This window comes from Salmo salar, chromosome ssa29, assembly GCF_905237065.1.
Source record: "Salmo salar chromosome ssa29, Ssal_v3.1, whole genome shotgun sequence".
Taxonomy (NCBI): Eukaryota; Metazoa; Chordata; class Actinopteri; order Salmoniformes; family Salmonidae; genus Salmo; species Salmo salar.
This window is the reverse complement of record NC_059470.1, coordinates 24,414,191-24,434,882: the sequence shown is the minus strand read 5'-3', so window position 1 is coordinate 24,434,882 and position 20,692 is coordinate 24,414,191. Positions and strand designations below refer to the sequence as shown.

General features: G+C 41.6%; 2 protein-coding genes across 3 annotated transcripts; both read right to left on the bottom strand.

Moving 5' to 3' along the window:
- Positions 1 to 225: 225 nt before the first annotated feature.
- On the bottom strand, positions 226 to 3,959 carry dph2 (diphthamide biosynthesis 2). Of its 2 annotated transcripts, none has more exons than XM_014181356.2 (7): positions 3,897 to 3,959; positions 3,339 to 3,496; positions 3,142 to 3,254; positions 2,183 to 2,403; positions 1,253 to 1,942; positions 871 to 1,059; positions 226 to 683 (listed from the first exon to the last, which is right to left on the bottom strand). In XM_014181356.2, the coding sequence occupies exons 2-7, from the start codon at positions 3,486 to 3,488 to the stop codon at positions 547 to 549; spliced, it is 1,500 nt and encodes a 499-aa protein (XP_014036831.2). In that variant the 5' UTR covers positions 3,489 to 3,496; positions 3,897 to 3,959; the 3' UTR covers positions 226 to 546. The 2 variants fall into 2 exon arrangements, with proteins under 2 accessions (XP_014036831.2, NP_001133094.1); NM_001139622.1 differs by having other exon boundaries at positions 3,910 to 3,920.
- Positions 3,960 to 11,899: 7,940 nt separating this feature from the next.
- LOC106590390 (regulator of G-protein signaling 9-binding protein B-like) lies at positions 11,900 to 19,505 on the bottom strand. Its single transcript, XM_014181364.2, has 3 exons — positions 19,051 to 19,505; positions 14,517 to 14,823; positions 11,900 to 14,132 (listed from the first exon to the last, which is right to left on the bottom strand). Exons 1-3 carry the CDS (start codon positions 19,144 to 19,146, stop codon positions 13,759 to 13,761), a joined length of 777 nt encoding a protein of 258 aa, XP_014036839.1. The 5' UTR covers positions 19,147 to 19,505; the 3' UTR covers positions 11,900 to 13,758.
- Positions 19,506 to 20,692: the final 1,187 nt, after the last annotated feature.

The window sequence follows — 20,692 nt, the reverse complement described above, 5'->3', positions numbered from 1 at the left end:
ACTTGAATATATCTCTTTTGTATATCTCAATTGTGATTTACAGTACACAGAGCAAAACGTTGTTAAATAAATAATAATAATTATGTGTATTCACAACATTGATGAGTGCATTTAAGTCCAAGCATGTGGTCTCACATTTTCAACGTTCTATCTGTTACATTTTTAAAAAACAGTTAAACTTCTGTTATACTGTGACATTCATCACATTCAAAGCACTGCTACACATTTCTTGACAGGCATTTATTTTTTGACACAACTGATCTATAAACGTTTATATACGTATGCTTCAAAAAAGCATCAATATAACAAAAAGGCTTTTCAGTTCTCCCTCCATGACACACTTATGTTGACGTGACTCGCGTGAATATAATGCACCTGATATAGCTTAGTTATGCAATAATCCTGGTAAAGCCTTTCATTTGTCAGAAGATGGCTAACTTAAATTGGAAACTGTTGAGCTATGAAGCAACATAATATATTGATTAATATTATATGTAAAACATTTGCAATGGACTAATAATCTGGCTGTGATGAGTGCCTTCATGATCAATGGTCCCTGTCAATCATCGGCTCCTCTTCGTAGGCAATGGCAATGCCTTTCCTTCCCTCTAATGCTTTCACCACCGGTGTTTCTCCCAGTTTTTGCTCCAGTCCCTGCCAGCTACGACCCGCCAGGAACGTGGCTAAAACAAACAGATGAGGAAATTATGAAAATTGTAACTCAACAAAAGTTACCACTCAACAGCATCTTTATTAATGGTCTTACAATCCCAGAGTAGAGTTTAAACCCCAACCCAACAGAGCCTGTCACGATTCTGTGAATTTGGCCTGTTTTTAGATATTTATGTCTGTTCTTCCCATATATCGTACCAGCTGTGTTAGCATTGGCCACAGTGAGCGCCTGGTTCCGTAGGACGAGTGAGGAGTCGCGTGAGGAAGACACTGGCTCACTGGACGAGAAACGGGTCATTCGTAAAGCTCCGGTGATGAGGGAGACATCAGTCTCATCACCGTCCTCGAGATCATCAGGGTTCGCCAGGGCCACATGCTTAGATCCACCTACAACAGGTTTTACTATCAGTCTTGATACGTATGGCCTGGTCCCAGATCTGTTTGTACTGTCTTGCCAACTCCTGGCATGATGACATAAACAGATCTGGGACCAGGCTAAGATACACACAGTAAAACACCAGGTCTATTCTTGCTCACAAAACTTTAATTCAGGAACAAATCAATGTCAATCAGATCCTACCTGGAAGCAGATCGCGGAAGTCTGTGACGTACTCTCCTGACCATTCCCTTTTCTTGTTGCAGGCCACCTCCATTTCAAAGGGGGTCACGACCGGTTTGTAGAACTCACTGGAGTCCAACAGAGAGTTCTCCGGACATGCGATCAGTACATAAATGTCAATCTCAAGAAAGTTAGCCAGTTTGGCCACATTCAGTTTCCCCATGGCAAACATGTAGCTCTTTTTCCCTGCTCTGTGGATGGTTTCTTTCAGCTGCTCGATGATGGTGAGGTAGTTTGCCACACCAAGTGTACCCACAAGAATGCCCACCACACTGGCATCCTTTGCCCTCTCTATTGCGTAATATCGCTTCATCAAAGCTTTGTTGATACTGATCGACTCAGTCCGACCTGTCATTGTTACAGGGTCAAAAGAGCAGAAAGAGCAGCGGTTCCAGGTCATCATGAAGTTTGTCATGGTTGCACCTTCATGGCCGATAAAGAACACACTGTAGTCCTCAATGGTCTGTCCACATTTCAAGACAAACTGCCTTCCGAACTGGTGAACGACTTGATCACCGTTTTGACACTGAGAACTGCTGACATTGTGCTGTCCATGTGTTTCTCCGTGACTGTAGCAAAGTTCTCCGTCCACGTGAAGGGTTGAGGCGGCAATGTTCGGATACTCAGAGGACAGCAGCGCCAGAAGATCGTCTGAGGAGAGACATTATCATGCTATAAACCAGTATTAAGTAAGTTGCTAAAATATGTTGAAACGCATATCTCGTTTTAATATATTTCTAAAACTATGTCGCAAATCATCCTGAGGAAAAAGTATAAATCGCTCACATTCCTTTGTAAGGATATCACAAACTCAAAGTTTCCCGTCTTCAAAAACATTCACACAATGGGACAAAAGGGACATACGTCATTGTGTGAAGCTGAAAGGCTTACCATTAATGTGATCATAGTTGACATCGTACAAGAGGATGACGTGACTCTGTCTGTTGGGGTATAGCTCTCTGAAGGAGGAGACACACGACTCCAGGACCACAGGTTTCCTCTCAAAGACGTACATCAGAGGGAGTCTTCTGGATGGGCTGAGACAAGCCCTCCCGTAGTGTACGATGCAGTCTGCGCCCACATGCTCCGCTGCAACTTCATCTACACAACAACTGGAAATATCAAGAGTATTGACAATAAGGTTATAGTGATGAATGTCAAATGATTAAACAAATAATGGCCAAAAGAATGCTTGCAAATATAACAGAATAACAGTTTATTGTCCATCCAGGATGGACATTTTTCACCATCCATTAAAATAATCACATACACATACATTCTCACATCAGACACATTTAAACCAGTCAGTCCATCATGCTGCATACACTAACAACATAGAGGACATTAATACATTCACTCACAAACGACCACTGTCCCAACTGCACTAGATAGATAAGTACATATGCCGATACAATTTACTTTGCATTTAGTAATCCAACAAATTAACGTTTGAACATGTTCTTCTTGGCCATGGTCATTCATAAGGCCGGCCAGAGGGAAGCCTCTCCAACTGAGGGTGTAGAGGGTGGGAGGGGTCGCCAACGACAGCCCGTGCCTTCTTTTTGGTTGCCTTGTGGAACAGGAAATGTGCCTGTGGTCGACCAATTACTTTGCTGGCTGTGTTAACTATTCTGGTCAGTTTGCTTTTGCTCCTCACGCTCAGATTACCATACCAGACTGTCATATTGAACGTGAGGATGCGCTCCACCAAGCTGCTGTACACCCACTCCAGAACATTCTGGCTGACCCCAAACCCCAAAATGCACTAGTCTCATTCAATAAGAAATAATTAAATAAGTTTAATTTTCTATCACTTTCATGTTTTTGATAATAACACAATGTTTTCCTACCTGCCATAGGACGTGTCTCCAAGGATGAATAGTTTTGCTTTGGTTCCCTTCTCGATCTCTGCAGCAATTGCTATTGAATCAACCAGCACCTCATCTGGAAATTGCAAGGCAACCTAAAGCAGAAATGATTCATAATTTACACACACACACACACACACACACACACACACACACACTGCGTTGTTGAATCCTCATACCTTTTTGAACTGATGATCATTGATGAAATGGCATGTCGCCTTGATCTGATAATGCTCATCTAGATTCCCACAGTGAACATTCTTCTCTGCTGTCACGTCCAGCACGCGCTGAAGAACCAGTTCACTGTTGGTGCTGAATGCATCAGTCATTGTAACATCTAGGAATAGAAAACAGCTTGTGGAATTAACATATCATCCCAAGGACCACACAATCACCGGATGCACTTTGTTGAAATGTAGCAACATGATAATGAAGGTTCACTATGCATTTCCTCGTCTATGATAAATGCTGTTACAACAGAACATGGACTATTGATGGGTATCTGTGTATTATTAATGTATGTGTCGATACATGCTACTGTACATCAAGCGAGCGAGCTGCGTGCTAGCTAGCTCGTAAATGATGACCAAACGTGATGTCAAATTAAATATTTTAGAGAGTTGACCCAGGCATAGACAGTATTGGATGCAAGTTTTCTCATAAAGACATGACCACCAGAATAAAGTATTCGTCAATAATTCAGATAACAAACTAAGATACATCGCATTATAACTGACAGGCTAAGCTTACGGGTGTAGAAGCATGTAAACACACGTGTAGGACGACAGGAAATAACTTCCGGGTTGTTTCCGTCACATTTCACAATAAAGGCCCCCCGTGCAAAGATTATTATTCATCGGGGATAGTACATAATAATTTTAAAAAGCAAGTCTGATATGGGCAAAATTATATTTTATATACTTAAGTAATACTTAAGTGATGCTTTCCTTCAAACAGTTTTACAATATCTTGTCATTAAACACATCCATTGGACTGAACAGAAATTGAATGTGTGTTCAATGACTCACCAGAGTCCCCAAGTATTTAAAACAACTGAGTTAGAACATGGAGCTGCGTCATATAAAGTTCATTTACTGTGAATACATAGCCGTAAATGCACACTTTGGACAGCATTGCAAATATATCAATGAATTTCTACAGCATACTCAAACACAAAATACACAGGTTTCTTTCTGAATGAAAGGAATGCATTAGCATAAATTGCAATATATTAATATCTGTTGTCACATTCTATTATAAACTACATTTCATTCATTTTGTAGGGTACTCTGTAATATGAAAACACACCAGGCAAATTATAAATGCAGGAGATAGTTGGACAGTGCAGCTTTTCCCATTTCATGGTTTGGTCCTCAAACTAGAAATGTCAATGTCAATACACATCCAAGCATGTTCTCTGCCTGCTTTTCATGTCATCGGCCAGTGGTTGTTTGGTCCTATAGTGATTGACTTTTATCAAATACAAAATGGCGGCAGTGGTCAACTCATGACCTTTTGTCCATATGGGTTCATTTTGAGCTACAGTGGTACAGATGACCAGCTCTTCCTTGACATCCCGGTGTCACATCCAGACGCGATAGAATCCATGAACCATAGTGAGACAAATTAAGACTGAACCTGAAAGACATGGGGGGAGTCCATCAGTCAGAACTTGTTTGTGGCCTATGGCCAAAAGTGACGTTTAGTAGACCAAAATCAGAGATAGACAATTAGTAGGAGTGAGGAAATATCCGTAGTTATAGCTGATATCCTGGGCCACCGTATTATTATCCAGAAATTATATTATTGCGCTTTCCATGTGTATTTTTATTGAGCAAATGAGAAAAGACAATAATCCATGGATACAATTATGCAGGGGTGCAACTTTCACTGGGGACGGGGGGGACAGGGGGGGACGACATGTTCCCCCTACATTCTGAAATTGCATTCCAGATTTATCATTGGATTGTGATACAAAACGAAGCAAAGGTGTGCTTTAGGACCATGCGGACGCCTCTGAGAGGTTGGGAAGGCTATTTGGAGTGTTTATCTGAAAAAATAAAAAATAATATCCCTCCCACTTCCAAAGCCTTCTTTTCTGCAAGGTATTTCATAGTGTCAAGTTTGTGAAATTCAATGATGATGTTCAGTCCTGCCACTTCAGTGTCGATTTTTCATATTGGACTGAGTCAAATGACGATCTTGCTCAGCATTCTACAACAGACAGATTTGGCTATTAGTCACATAAACCATAGATATGTTTCTGATCATAAGACATAAATAACAAATAAATAGTGAAAAGACATCATTAAGATGGGTGCTACACATGTATGGTGAATGAAGCAATACTTTAAGAGCTCTAAAGTGGAATGGTTCAATCATGATGTACAGTATACTGACCATTTCCATATTCTCTGTCTGATTTTCCAGAAGTCTCTTCTCATTCTCTGCTTTCTAATAGTAAAATAAAGAATCTATCAGAGGCGAAAGTCATTCATTCATAAACCACTAATTTCCATATGTACTAAAAAGCTAAGTGGTTGTTTCTTGGGTTTTAGGAATGTGACTGGAAAAAGTGCCCCAGGTCTTGACAAAGAACACATTGAAAGGTAAAGGGTGATATCGGCAGACAAATGCCATGGTCAAGGCTACGACGGCCAGTGCAATGAGTGGAGCTTACTCAGGTGTTCAAAAGCCCATATCAGACCGAGCCTAATGCTTCTTATGTAGTTCTTTATTAGTTTTAGTTTAGAAAACAATCTTTCCCCAGAAGCGATAGTTACAAGGATGGTAAAAACAGCTTGATTTCCATAGCAACATCAGGGAAACTGGGCAGAAGGTGGTGCTTCACATCTTTAATTGAGCTTCTCATTCTCCTTATTTGCCGGCCTCAACACGTTACAGAAAGAGGATAACTATATAGGAAGCTCTGGGGACAGGTCGTCTGGATACTGGACAGCCAATAAATTGGCAGATGCAAACAGATGATCATATTTAGAAGACAAACGTTCTTGAGGGCTTGAACAAAAAAAGCTGTTATTTTTCGTTCATACTGGTGAACCGGCGTTTGAGTTGTGTGGTTGTAGTAAGCTAGTGTTTTGAGGGTGGAGTAACTTTATTATTTGGTATTAATAGACTGGTTTTACACACAGCAACTTTCTATCCAAGCTGGAAGAGAGCGGTAGGATGGTTCATGTCATGCAGCAGTACACTCAGGGGTCAGTTTATTAGGTACACCCATCTAGTCCCAGGTCGGACCCCCCTTTGCCTCCAGAATAGCCTGAATTATTTGGGGCATGGATTCTACAAGGTCTGGCGTTCAAACGTTGCTCAATTGGTATCAAGGGACCTAATGTGTGACAGGAAAACATTCCACACACCATTACACCACTGCCACCAGCCTGACACCATGCAGGATGGAGCCATTGATTCATGCCAAATCCGGACCAGGCAATGTTTTTCCACTCCTCAATTGTCCAGTGTTGGTGATCGCATGCCCACTTCCACTTGATTTAGTTGATAGGAGTGGAACCCGGTGTGGTCATTTGTTGCAATAACCCATCTGTGACAAGGACCAACGAGAGGACCAACGAGTTGCGCATTCTGAGATGCCGTTCTGTACACCACTGTTGTACTGCACCGTTATTTGCCTGTTTGAGGTACGCCTGTTAGCTCGCACGATTCTTGCCATTGTCCTTCGATCTCTCTCATCAACTAGCTATTTCCACCCACAGAACTGCCACTGGCTGGAGGTTTGTTGTTTGTCGCAGCATTCTGGGTAAACCCTAGACACTGTCATGCGTGAAAGGCCCAGGAGATGAGACGATTGTGAGATACTGGAACTGGCGCGCCTGGCACTGACGATCATACCAGTTTTGTAAAGGCTGCAAGAGCCACAATCAGTGTTACATTGTTGATAGCATGAGCTGATGCAGCTTGTCAAAGTTATCTTCAGAGAGGAAATGTTAGGAGGTTGGAGCATTGGAGCACAACTGTAGTGAAACTTTATCTGTCCTCTCCAGTGGAGGCTCTTCAGAGGAGGAAGGGGAGGACCATCCTCCTCAGTGAATGTCATAAAAATAAAAATAGTGAAACATTTATAAAGTAATCCTTTTTAGATAAAACTATACAAAATATATTCACGTCACCAAATAATTTATTAAAACACATTGTTTTGCAATGAAGGTCTACAATAGCCTCAACAGCACTCTGTAGGTAGCACCATGGTGTAGCTGGAGGACAGCTGACTTCCATCCTAATCTGGGTACATTAACTTCAATACAAACCTAGGAGGCTCATGGTTTCACCCCCTTCCATAGACTTACACAGTAATTATGACAACTTTCGGAGGACATCCTCCAACCTATCGGAGCTCTTGCAGCATGAACTGACATGTTGTCCACCCAATCAAAGGATCAGAGAATGAATAACAAGAAGTTGGTGGCACCTTAATTGGGGAGAACGGGCTTGTGGTAATGACTGGAGTGAAATAGGTGGAATGGTATCAAATGCATCACACAGTTTGCAGGTGTTTGATGCCATTCCATTTGCTCAGTTCCGGCCATTATTGTGAGCTGTTCTCCCCTCAGCAGCCTCATGTGGAATGAATATAGCACTGAAAGCATAAGCTACAGTTTGCTAGCACAGCAGTACATAAAATGTGGTGAGTAGTTGACTCAAAAAGATAGAAAGACAACAGTTGAAAAAATTTTAACAAATGAATGCATTCTAGAACGAGGAGCAAGAGCGAGAGAGAGAGAGAGGGCTAGCTATATTTCGCCATTTAGTTTCACTTTCACTTACTTAGCAAATCCAGCGAGCTAGTATAGCTTACTTAAACACTCGGCTCAAACACCCGGCTCACACCTGGCTATGACTATCAAACACAGGAACTCTTTCAAGTCAAGGTAAGCTTTGGGATCTACTAATTTATTGCCACCGGGGCCCGCCGGTGTAACTGCTAAATTGCTTACTGACTGTACACTGTACTGCATGATTGTAGCGGGTTAACTAACGCGTGAGTTCTATTAGCTTTGTTGACCACGATGTTACTTTATCTAATATGGTGACAACGATGTAGGCTGTGTGTAGTGGTTATTATATGAAGGTTTGGCTTGGAAAGGTTTTTTTGCCTGGTCACAGACAGCTCTGTTCTGCGTTGAAGTCCACAAGCGAAGGAAAAAGGTGAGAAAATGACAGTGTAGATGCAAGAAGGAATACAACGAGCTGTTTGTATATGGCTATGAAAGTGAACTGTTTGCGTGTGATCAGGGGTGTATTCATTATGCCGATTCTGTTGCAAACGGAACGAAACCGGGATAAACCTACCTGAATTTGTCCAATAGAAATTCTAATTTGCAACTGTTGGACTAATGATTATGCCTTAGATCAGGTAGATGCAGGCAAGAGTGTGCTAGGCGGTATTGAATGTGTCACTTTCTGTCCATGCGTCACTGTCTGTCACTTCAAATATTTATCTCGACCTGTGTGCACCTACGTTGTACATTTTTATTTATAGGCTAGGTTGTAGCAACCTCATGTTGGGTATAGGGATATTTTGAGAATCATGTAGTAACCTAAACCTATCGATGTTACATTGAGCTGGGTGAATGGAATATGAATGACAGTCATCCAATATGCTGTAGTAGAAAGAAGGCCATGCTAACAAATAATATAATCGTCCTCCCTCATATTAAACGACTACCGACCGCCACTGGTCCCTGCGTATTATTTTGTTTTCGCCTAGTATGCCAATACTCTTCACATTGGCTCATTGATCCCCCCCTCCTCTCCCCTGCAACTATTCCCCAGGTCGTGGCTGTAAATGAGAATGTGTTCTCAGTCAACTTACCTAGTACAATAAACGTAAAATAAAATACAAAATACTCAGTTTAAAGTACATTTGTTCAACCTCGAGTGAAATGCAAGTCTTTGATTCAATGACATTGTCAAACCTGTCTTTCAGTTCACTTCACTTTCACTGTAGTCAGAGATTATGGATATACTGACAAGATACGTCTCTCTGCCCTAATAATGGGAGTCGTTGTCCACAAAGAGGCACGGCGGGCTGTCTAGCTCCCGCCTATCCTTCCTTTGGATTGGTGAATACATCTAGTTATTGTATTATTTATTTTTTTATATTCGATGAGGGTTGTAGATGTCAACCGTCTGTATTCAATGGAGCGAGATGCTATGCTACTAGCCTCATGCCATGAATATGCATAGCCATCTCGATACAACTCCGATATAAGGTGTTCTTTCTCAAAGTTGCCGGGATGTCACGTGTCCTACTTATATCAGTACACTCGTAACAACTTAAGCGCTACAAAACTTATATTTGATCAAATAAACCTCACATAGCAAATAAGCCATACATTTTTTTGTTGACCAAATTCGACACTTTCATTGACCTCCATACAAAAACTCCATGCTTTGTGAGCGAAAAAATGAAAAAAACGCCACCTGCTGGTTGGAGTTCTGTCTCTCTCTTCCTCTTCCTCTCTGCTGTAGTGAGACTTCACTTGATCTCGCAGAGGTGGGCAACTCCAGTCCTCGGGGCCTGATTGGTGTCACACTTTTTCTCCATCCCTAGCAAACACAGCCGATTAATCAAATTGCATTCTAAACTTAAGATCATGATTAGGTGATTATTGGAGTCAGGTGTGTTAGCTGGGCCTGTGGCAAAACTGTGACACCAATCAAGCCCCCGAATTTGACTCCATAACATAACTAGGGTTGTCAGTTGACTTTAAAGCGACAGTTTACTATATTTTCTTACTACTGTAATAGCTAGCTAGTCCTGATGCACTTGAATTTTTTTCCTGTATTTGTTCAAATTGATATGTGTATTTTTGTATGTGAAGCAAATGCATATGGATGTTGCACATTCTTATTTTACTAATATAAAAATAATTATTTTGAGGTGTGGTGTGACTGGCAAGAATGAGTGGTGCCTTATGTATGATTTCTAAAGCAGGCCATATAGGGTTTATAAATGCTTCATTAAGCCTTAAAAGTTATATTCAATTTACAGCGGGACTGGACATATTGGTACAGGATGAACAGGCACCTCCTCTGAGCAGACCCCCCTGACTTTTCTTCTCTCGGGGATTGATGACCAAAGCAGAACGATAACAGGATCAGGATGGAAACAGCTGTTCTTGTAGGCCAATTGAGTCAACAGTCAATAAATGGTATTTGCATTTTCTTTGGATTTTTATTAGAAATTCTATTGCAGAGTGGTCTTTGAGTAGATTTGACCATGCTGTTGTACACAGTATTTACAGTATGCTGCATTTCTTTAATGTCTAATGTCCCTGAAGGGTCAATAGTCTAGTCAGTGCACAATGCACATGTGTGATCAAGACTGAGGAAACTGATAGGAAAGTAATGTTGAGCTATAATTGCCACAGAACATGTATGAATTATTCACCACTAATAAACTCAGCAAAAAAAGAAACGTCCCTTTTCAGGAACTTGTTCACTGTTGAATCTTGTTATGTTCATACAAAGATAATTCGTAAAAATCTAAATAACTTCACAGATCTTCATTGTAAAGGGTTTAAACACTGTTTCCCATGCTTGTTCAATGAACCATAAACAATTAATGAACATGCACCTGTGGAACGGTCGTTAAGACACTAACAGCTTACAGACGGTAGGCAATTAAGGTCACAGTTATGAAAACCTAGGACACTAAAGAGGCCTTTCTGCTGACTCTGAAAAACACCAAAAGAAAGATGCCCAGGGCCCCTGCTTATCTGCATGAATGTGCCTTAGGCATGCTACAAGGAGGCATGAGGACTGCAGATGTGGCCAGGGCAATTAATTGCAATGTACATACTGTGAGATGACTAAGACAGCGCTACAGGGAGACAGGACGGACAGCTGATCGTCCTCGCAGTGGCAGACCACGTGTAACAACACCTGACAACAACAACTGCCCGAGTTACACCAGGAAGGCACAATCCCTCCATCAGTGCTCAGACTGTCCGCAATAGGCTGAGAGAGGCTGGACTGAGGGCTTGTAGGCCTGTTGTAAGGCAGGTCCTCACCAGACATCACCGGCAACAATGTCGCCTATGGGCACAAACCCACCGTCGATGAACCAGACAGGACTGGCAAAAAGTGCTCTTCACTGACGAGTCACGGTTTTGTCTCACCAGGGGTGATGGTCGGATTCACGTTTATCGTCGAGGGAATGAGCTTTACACCGAGGCCTGTACTCTGGAGCGGGAACGATTTGGAAGTGGAGGGTCCGTCATGGTCTGGGGCGGTGTGTCACAGCATCATCGGACTGAGCTTGTTGTCATTGCAGGCAATCTCAACGCTGTGCGTTACAGGGAAGACATCCTCCTCCCTCATGTGGTACCCTTCCTGCAGGCTCATCTTGACATGACCCTCCCGCATGACAATGCCACCAGCCATACTGCTCGTTCTGTGCGTGATTTCCTGCAATACAGGAATGTCCGTGTTCTGCCATGGCCAGCAAAGAGCCCGGATCTGAATCCCATTGAGCACGTCTGGGACCTGTTGGATTGGAAGGTGAGGGTTAGGGCCATTCCCCCCAGAAATGTCCGGGAACTTGCAGGTGCCTTGGTGGAAGAGTGGGGTAACATCTCACAACAAGAGCTGGCAAATCTGGTGCAGTCCATGAGGAGGAGATGCACTGCAGTACTTAATGCAGCTGGTCACACCAGATACTGACTGTTACTTTTAATTTTGACTCCCCCTTTGTTCAGGGACACATTATTCAATTTCTGTTAGTCACATGTCTGTGGAACTTGTTCAGTTATTAATGTCTCAATTGTTGAATCTTGTTATGTTCATACAAATATTTACACATGTTAAGTTTACTGAAAATAAACGCAGTTGACAGTGAGAGGACGTTTCTTTTTTTGCTGAGTTTACTAATTACAGTTGATGGGTATGAATAAACATGTACATATTATTTATTACATAAGCTATTACTATACTACTGCAGTTCATTAAAAATTGTAATGCTCTGTTAATGAAATATAATATGGTATTCACAGTTTTTACACCACAGCTTGGGTGTTGATTTACAGATTTAGCAGATTACCATTTAATACAGAAGCAACCCAAACCTTTGGTTTTACTTTTGGAATATGGAATTAAGAGACGTTAGTTAATGCCTTGACCTGTATCCTCAGGGCCGGATTACCGAACAGGGTTGGGGACCACCTGGAGGTCGGGGGCCCCCCAGATAGCATATGATAGCAAAACGTGTAGAATAGCAGGAAATTAGCTTAAACACTGCAAAATGTTCTCTCAGTCTCTTGGCAAAATGTGTAGAATAGCAGGTAATTAGCTTTAAAACAGCAACATTTTCTCTCAGCCTCATGGCAAAATGTGAACAATAGCATTAGATGAGCTATAAAACAGCACATTTTTGTCTCTGACCCATAGCAAATAGTATAGAATTGCAGAAATTAACTTTAAAACTGCAACATTTTCTCTTGACAAAATATCTACAATAGCATTAGCTATAAAACTGAAAAATATATCATCACAAAAAATCGTGTCAGTGCCTCTGTGCCCCAAATGCGGTAGTCCGGCCCTGTGTATCCTTGGTAATATATGAAATTGTGCACAGGCCGTCCACTGTGTTTAGGAAACACATTCTCAGCTACTGTATGTCACTTACAATGTTTGTATTTTTCATGTGCCTTGAGTGGAAAAGTCTTCCTGTTTGCTTGCATTGCTGGCACAACTGCTAGCCTGAATCTGAAGCTGGGGACACAGCAACACATGTCCCATTTGATTTATTGCCGAACCCGTTCCAGACCCGGGTCAGGTTTATGGTATTTGGGTTAGGGAGGACTCTGAAAACAGAATACAAACAGAATACTACACAAGTACTACACATATTCCTGCAATAATTACTGTATTGCGAAAGCCTGGATATAGTATCAGTAATGCAGTAAGCTAACCTATTGGTTGAAGTGACATAGAAGCCACAATATTGAGAATATTCACATGAAATTCTTCATTAGAATGTAATATTCACAAGAGGTCAGCAAACTGATATGCTTCCACACATTGCACTCATGTGCAAAGATCTTCATTGTAATCTGGCAGCACAAACACCTTCAGTGTCAATGACAACATGGACCTAAATGTGGTGGGTGTACTTTGTCAACCACTGTCAAGTTGTATAAACAGATTATGTCCAATGCATTTTAATAAAAATTCATGAACCTTACTATCATATACAGTAGTCAGCATACATTAGTAAAGAGCATAAATGGTTCAATTTCATTCCACTACAATACATTACATTAGCTAAAGTACATTGCACAGGGCATCTAACTCTTTTTGAATGTGTTTGATATTGACTTTCTAACAGAAATGGGAGCGTCAAACTGTGTAATCTGGAGTGTATTCATTTTAAATGTGGTCTTTATTCAAATAAAGAAATATGTAAAGTACCCCGCCCTTTCAACAACACCGGTTTCATTCAACAACCATATTTTTGGGTATCAATTGACATGAGGATGGAATTTATGGCAACATAAGGTCCTACTGATTTTAGCGGCTCAACAAAACCTGGGTGAAATCCACTGGTGACAAGCCTCCTCATGAGAGATAGACCACGCAGACGGACAGCACGACCATCACCACTGCCACGCTGCACAGCACCAGCACCATGAAAACCTGGCTGCGCTCGCAGCACTGCTGGCTTTGGGGACCTGCCTCCTCGTCCGTGGACAAGAGGCCCAACGAGGCGCTGTCCGTGCTGGCCGGTTCGGCGTACTGGGGCCCGCGGGCCTCCACCATCCAGCGCAGGACGTTGACCTTCTCCTCCATGTCCTCCAGCATGACATCCACATGGGCGATCTCCTCCTCCAGCTGGCTCTGCTCCAGATCCTCCAGGCTGGCGGGAACCTGGTCCTCGGCGCGGGTTAGTTCTGTCAGGCTGAGGGCCCGCGCTGTCACCTCGCTGGTTTCCCCTGGAAAGTGGGAGAAGAGACATGTGAGAAGAAGAGCTAGCCACGAATGTTAATAAGGTTACCACAGCTTGTGGATGCCCAGACTAGGATGTAGACTATATGGACGTAGACTATATGGACGTAGACTATATGGATGTTTTTTTTTTCATTATTCCTCTCTAATCAGGGACTGATTTATACCTGGGACAATAGGTGGGTGCAATTAATGATCAGGCAGAACAGAAAACCAGCAGTACTTTGGACCTCCGTAGGGTAAGATTTGAATACACCTGCTATAGAGCTAAAGAGTCAGCGGCCGGTGGGTTTTTATTAACTGCAGTTTAGGATAGGTTTGTGTGGAAAACAATATGAAAAATTGCCCATCTGACTGTGGCACTTGCTAACCTTGTATGCCAGTCTGCACGAAGGTGTTGTTATTGATCAGGGAGAAGTTGGAACCCATGTTGAAGACTTTGCACATGTCTGCGTGTAGGAGTTCCAGACTGGAGGTGAAGGCCACCCAGAGCAGTTCCATCTCCTGTCTCTCCTCCTGGGGCAGTGTCTTATCCCGTAGCCGTGCCGTGAGGTGGTGACGGCTGGCCACTGCTAACTTCTGGGCCTTCTCCCGCGTTAGCCGCAGCTCATCACGCAGGTGCAAGCTGTCCGTGCACCCACCCACACACGAGGCCAGGTGGTGGTAACATGCCACCACCTGTTGGCCAATAGGGGAAAAATATTATTTACAGGTCACTCAAGTAAAAACGAAACATTTCATACTGTAATATCATTTTCATACAATTGTGCCATTCCCAATCACACTGTGCTGGCGTGGATATTTATTTTGACATATCTCATCTTATCATCATTCTTCCAGAAACATGGTGGATGTGTAACCAGGCCAGTGAGTGCAGTACAGCTCACCTAAGACTCAGTGGTGTGAAAAGGGTTGACTGATTAGACACAATATACAGCATTTGTATTGTATTGTCTAAATCTGTGAGAATAGATGATGTGTGCTGGAAACGATTGTAGGACTGTAGGAGGTAAAGAGACACAATGGGGGTGAATTGTTGTCTTTGCTTAGATCTGCTGATTTGATTTGACAATTTTAAATACATGAAAATGTTACACCCGGCAACATATACCAAAATATGTCGTCAAGGATATAAACACATATAGTCTAAATATTTGTTTCCATTGTGTCTGTAGGTCAGGAGACAAGCAATAGCCTTTAGATGAGGCCTTTAGATGAGGCCATGCCACATACATTTCTCCAACCTCATCCCTCAGCTTTAGAGGCTGGGCTGCCATTGAGCTAAATCACACATTCTGAACTGCGGCTTTAAACAAATTAAGTCATTTGACTGTATACTGTCATGTCTGTACTAGCACCTTTAGGCTATTAGTAATGCCTGGAACTTGGTTTTTAATTTGTTGTGGTCCTCCACACAAAGTTCCAGTAATTTGGCCATGTTTGAGAGGACTATGTCAACTACAATCATTGGTTCAGCAATGATTGTTCTCAAACCTGTGAAAGGAATGTAGCTGGTGGCCAAGCTACTTTATATGAATACTGTCATTTCCCTTTTGGCCATCAGGAGGTGCAATGGCTCTACTATTTATGATAACCAAAGCCTGCTTGGGTGCGATGGTACTTAGAAAGTAACAACTATGGTTTGAGGTATGTATTAGTTACCTAATGTTGCTCTGAAAATCAGAATCTCCTAACTAGCTCTGAGCCAGACACCAGGTTAGACAAATTTCAACAAAGTATGACAGTTTCATTGATTTGAATCATACGAGTGGTTATTAATAGGGATTCAGAGCTTAGCCTTACAGATTGGTTTACATGACAACTATGACTAATAATCTGATTGCCATAGATCTATTTTTGGATAAGCCTAAGGACCTTGTATAGGGGCTTTTCTAGTCATCATAGGAATCTGTAAGGTAGAGCCGGATTGGAGATGTTACAGGCAGTGAGTGAGTGCATGGGAGAGTTGCAGGTGTGCAGCAAAGGTCAACCTACTACCACACTGTGCATTTCTGACACAGTAGCCGCTCTTCAATCACACACTGTCATATTCATTATCAGTATTCATATCTTGACATTTTGATTATGATATGCTACGATGCATTCAGAAAGTATTCAGACCCCTTGACTTTTTCCACATTTTGTTACCTTACAGTCTTATTTTAAAATTTACGAAATAGTTTTTTCCCTCATTAATCTACACACAATACCCCATAATGACAAAATAAAACCGGGTTTTTAGACATTTTTGCAAATGTATTAAAAATAAAAAACTGAAATATCATATTTACATAAGTATTCAGCCCCTTTACTCAGTACTTTGTTGAAGCACCTTTGGCTTCAACAGCCTCAAGTCTTTTGGGGTATGACTCTACAAGCTTGGCACACTTGTATTTGGGGAGTTTCTCCCATTCTTCTCTGCAGATCCCCTCAAGCTCTGTCAGGTTGGATGGGGTGCGTCGCTGCACAGCTAGTTTCAGGTCTCTCCAGAGATGTTCGATAGGGTTCAAGTGCGGGCTCTGGCTGGACCACTCAAGGACATTCAAAAACCTGTCCTGAAGCCACTTCTGCGTTGTCTTGGCTGTGTGCTTAGGGTCGTTGTCCTGTTGGAAGGTGAACCTTCACCCCAGTCTGAGGTCCTGAGGACTCTGGAGCAGGTTTTCATCAAGGATCTCTCTGTACTTTGCTCAGTTCATCTTTCCCTCAATCCTGACTAGTCTCCCAGTCCCTACCGCTGAAAAGAATCCCCAAAGCATGATGCTGCCACCACCATGCGTCACCGTAGGGATGGTGCCAGGTTTCCTCCAGACATGACGCTTGGCATTAAGGCCAAAAATGTTCAATTTTGGTTTCATCAGACCAGAGAATCTTGTTTATCATGGTCTGAAAGTCCTTTATGTGCCTTTTGGCAAACTCCAGCTCTAGGAAGAGTCTCGGTGGTTCCAAACTTCTTCCATGCACTGTCACTGTGGGACCTTATATGCACTGTGGGGACCTTATATAGACAGGTGTGTGCCTTTCCAAATCATCTCCAATCAATTGAATTTACCATAGGTGGACTCCAATCAAGTTGTAGAAACATCTCAAGGATGATCAATGGAAACAGGATGCAGCTGAGCTCAATTTCGAGTTTCATAGCTAAGGGTCTGAATACTTTTGTAAATAAGGTATTTCTGTTTTTATTTTTAATACATTTGCAAAAAATTCTAAAAAGTGGTTTTCACTTTGTCATTATGGGGTATATGTGTGGATTGATATGAAAAAAACAACGTAGCAAAATGTGGAAAAAGGGAAGGGGTCTGAATACTTTCCAAATGCACTGACTTAAAGGCCCAGTGCAGTCAGAAGCGTGATTTTTTCCGTTGTTTTATATATATTTCCACATTATTAGGTTGGAATAATACTGTGAAATTGTGAAAATGATGATAATGCCCTTTTAGTGTAAGAGCTGTTTGAATAGGCCGCCTGAAATTTCGGCCTGTTTTGGTGGGATGGAGGTTTGAACCTTCCATTGTGACATCACTATGCGTTAAATAGTTAATACCCACTGGAGACAGACGTCAATTCAACGTCTATTCCACGCTGGTTCAACGTAGTTTCATTGAAATTATGTAGAAGCAACCTTGATTCAACCAGTGTGTGCCCAGTAGGTAGAAAGCGAGTTCCAAACCTCTCTGCCAATAACAGTCCCAGACAGTCCTAGCAAAATTCTTGCTTGAGATATTCCTCCTTGCTCAGAAGATATTTTTTTTCCTTTTTGACCATTTTAATTGAAAACAATCACAGTAAGGTACTTAATTCTTACACAGAAATAATTTGATATTGAGATAAAAACACCTGCATTGTACCTTTTAAGAGAGCAAATGTTGATATAATTTTGTAGTCACAGTGCCATCCTGGCTGTCCTATTGTACTTCTTGTGTAAGGATGTCAGGCACTTACGACCAACTATGACCAAGGCAAAAAAAACGTGCTTTTACCCTTTGGGTAAAAATGCACTTTCACTGAAAAGATATGGCCTAATGTTTCAGCGCATTTCCAGGTCTACCATAACAGCAGCTTTGTAAGGAAGTAGTGCATGGGCATGGGAGGATCAGTAACTAAGATTCCTTGTATTTTTTGTAAAATAGATCAAATGAGAACTTGCAGATTATTTCATGTTTATTTCATCCTATAAATTAGACCTTTCTGGAAAAAATGATATAGTTTAACAATGGAATATGTTCAGTTATTATGAGAAAGTTAAGACGTCCTATGCCCTATGGATGGAAAATCTTAAGTGTATTTAGAACTCATTGGCCTGGTTTCAGCTCTTAACATAGCCACGTTAGGATGACAATAATCTGTGCTCAGTGAACTCAGGGTGTTATGTGATACAGGGATTGCATTAATACCTTATTATATTGATACAGACTAATATGGAATACTCACATAATGCATATTTGCATTGTTTACCATATGCTCAGTGTTTATTTGGAATATTACAGTAAATCATTTGGCATATTCAGTCTTTCAATTTCAATTTAACAGAACTAGAATCTAATTTTCACCTCTGACGAATGAACCTAAAGCAGATACAGTACGAGTCAAAGTTTAGGAGAATAGATTTCTGCATTTTCAAGAACTATCTACAATAAAATATTGGATACACTATATACATAGTAGGCTAAGATATCTTGATCTCTCAATAAATATGAGCTCAACAGACCAAACCACTCAAATGATAGCACATGCATGTTACACATGACCTTTTCCAGAAGTCTTAGACTATCATCATTTAATCACAAGATAAGTGGACTGACTAACCCCTTTGTGAAAAGAATGGAGGACAGATTATTTGAATGGGTACTTTGTAGATAAAACCATAACTTGACAAAACCATAACTGCCAACCTGAGCATCTCACCTTTATGAGTGAATCGATAAGAACCTTCCCCTCTTCCAGAGTCTTTGGTGAACTGGTAGTGCCATCGTCACCCACTTTGTTGTTGATGAGTGGCATGAGGGCTGCTGGTCAAGAGCTGCAGACCCTGTCACAGCAGGCGAGCACAAAGCCCACCCGTCCTTCAGTCCGCCGGTCACCCCTGCACTCAATTCCCAGCCAGACCCCTCATTCAACACTCTGCACCCGGGAGAGTCAGAATCCCATGGCCATGCAGGCTACAAAGTCATGCACCATAATTCTTATTCCAAAACTTTGCAACGTCAAAACAGGCAAACATGAGGTCTTCCACTCTTACCTTCCACCTAATAATCCCCCCTCCAAAAAAAAAAAGTCAGGTGTAGAAAAAGTCAACGAGTACTACAAAATGTTGTGTACGGGATAGTGGTGTCTAAGTCCTTAGCAAGAGCAGTGATAATCCAGCGATTGACCCCTTTGGACTGACGCAGGCTTGGCCCCAGCGACTAATCTCATTATCCATCCCCCTAAGGCACGATGATGATGCTATTGTGCAGGAGATGTATGGGTGCCCTCCTCAGAGACATCCCTTTCCCTGATTTATGGCTGGTGGGGAGGTTGAGGAGGGGCAAAGTTTTTTTGTGTCTCTTGGCTGTGGTCTACTCTCTACAGTACACGTAGTCTACAGCTGTCCTTACCTCTCCAGTATGATACAACCTTGTGGAACATTTTTACAAAGTGTTTTTACTAACTACTATACTGCTGTAAACCTCTTTTGATTAATTTATGAATGAATGTACAGTGAGGGTATGTGTGGACTGTTTTGATCAGATATTGGTCTGAATTGTACCATCATGCCTTCAACATGTGAAGACACGGTTTACTGTCACAAATACTGCGGGTTAAGTGTTTTGGTGACTTTGTATTGATACTGTGATACCGCAAATAGTAAGTCGCTCTGGATAAGAGCGTCTGCTAAATGACTAAAATGTAAATGTAAATGTAATAGATTAACTATACCACGATTTTGTTCACTCCATGTTCTCACACTTGAAATCTGTTCCAAGCATAACATTTTGCGACTGAAAGGTCACACTACTTTAAGTTTTAAATTATTATTAAATAAACTGTCATTTTAAATGGAGAGAGTGTCTCTCCTCACCTTCCCACAAACATGCCAGGCATGAAAACTGATTGATGTCCATGAATTGTATGTGTGTTGTTGTAATTCAGTTGTCAACATTGTGAGGTTACTCATGAAAATGACTGACTGTTTGTATTATTGACACACACCCATTACCACAATAGTAGCCCTCTTTCATAAGCAAATATAAAGACAGCAATGAGTGGAAGAAGCACTTAGTGTGGATTAGAACTTGAATGGAGAGCAGTACAGGGCACCATTGTCCAATCAGCTTCTTTTGTGGTGGTTTCCACCCAGGACTTTTACCATGTCATTCGAGGTTCACAGTGCATCACTGGTGAATGCCCGGACATAACTTTGTTGTAAAGATTGATAAAAAAATATAAAAAAATACATCACATACCCACACATATTCATTACTTCTAAAGTTAAGTGCGATGTATAAAGAACTAATGACCGTGTGATTAAGAAGTACAATTAGGCAAAATGAATACTCACATGTGT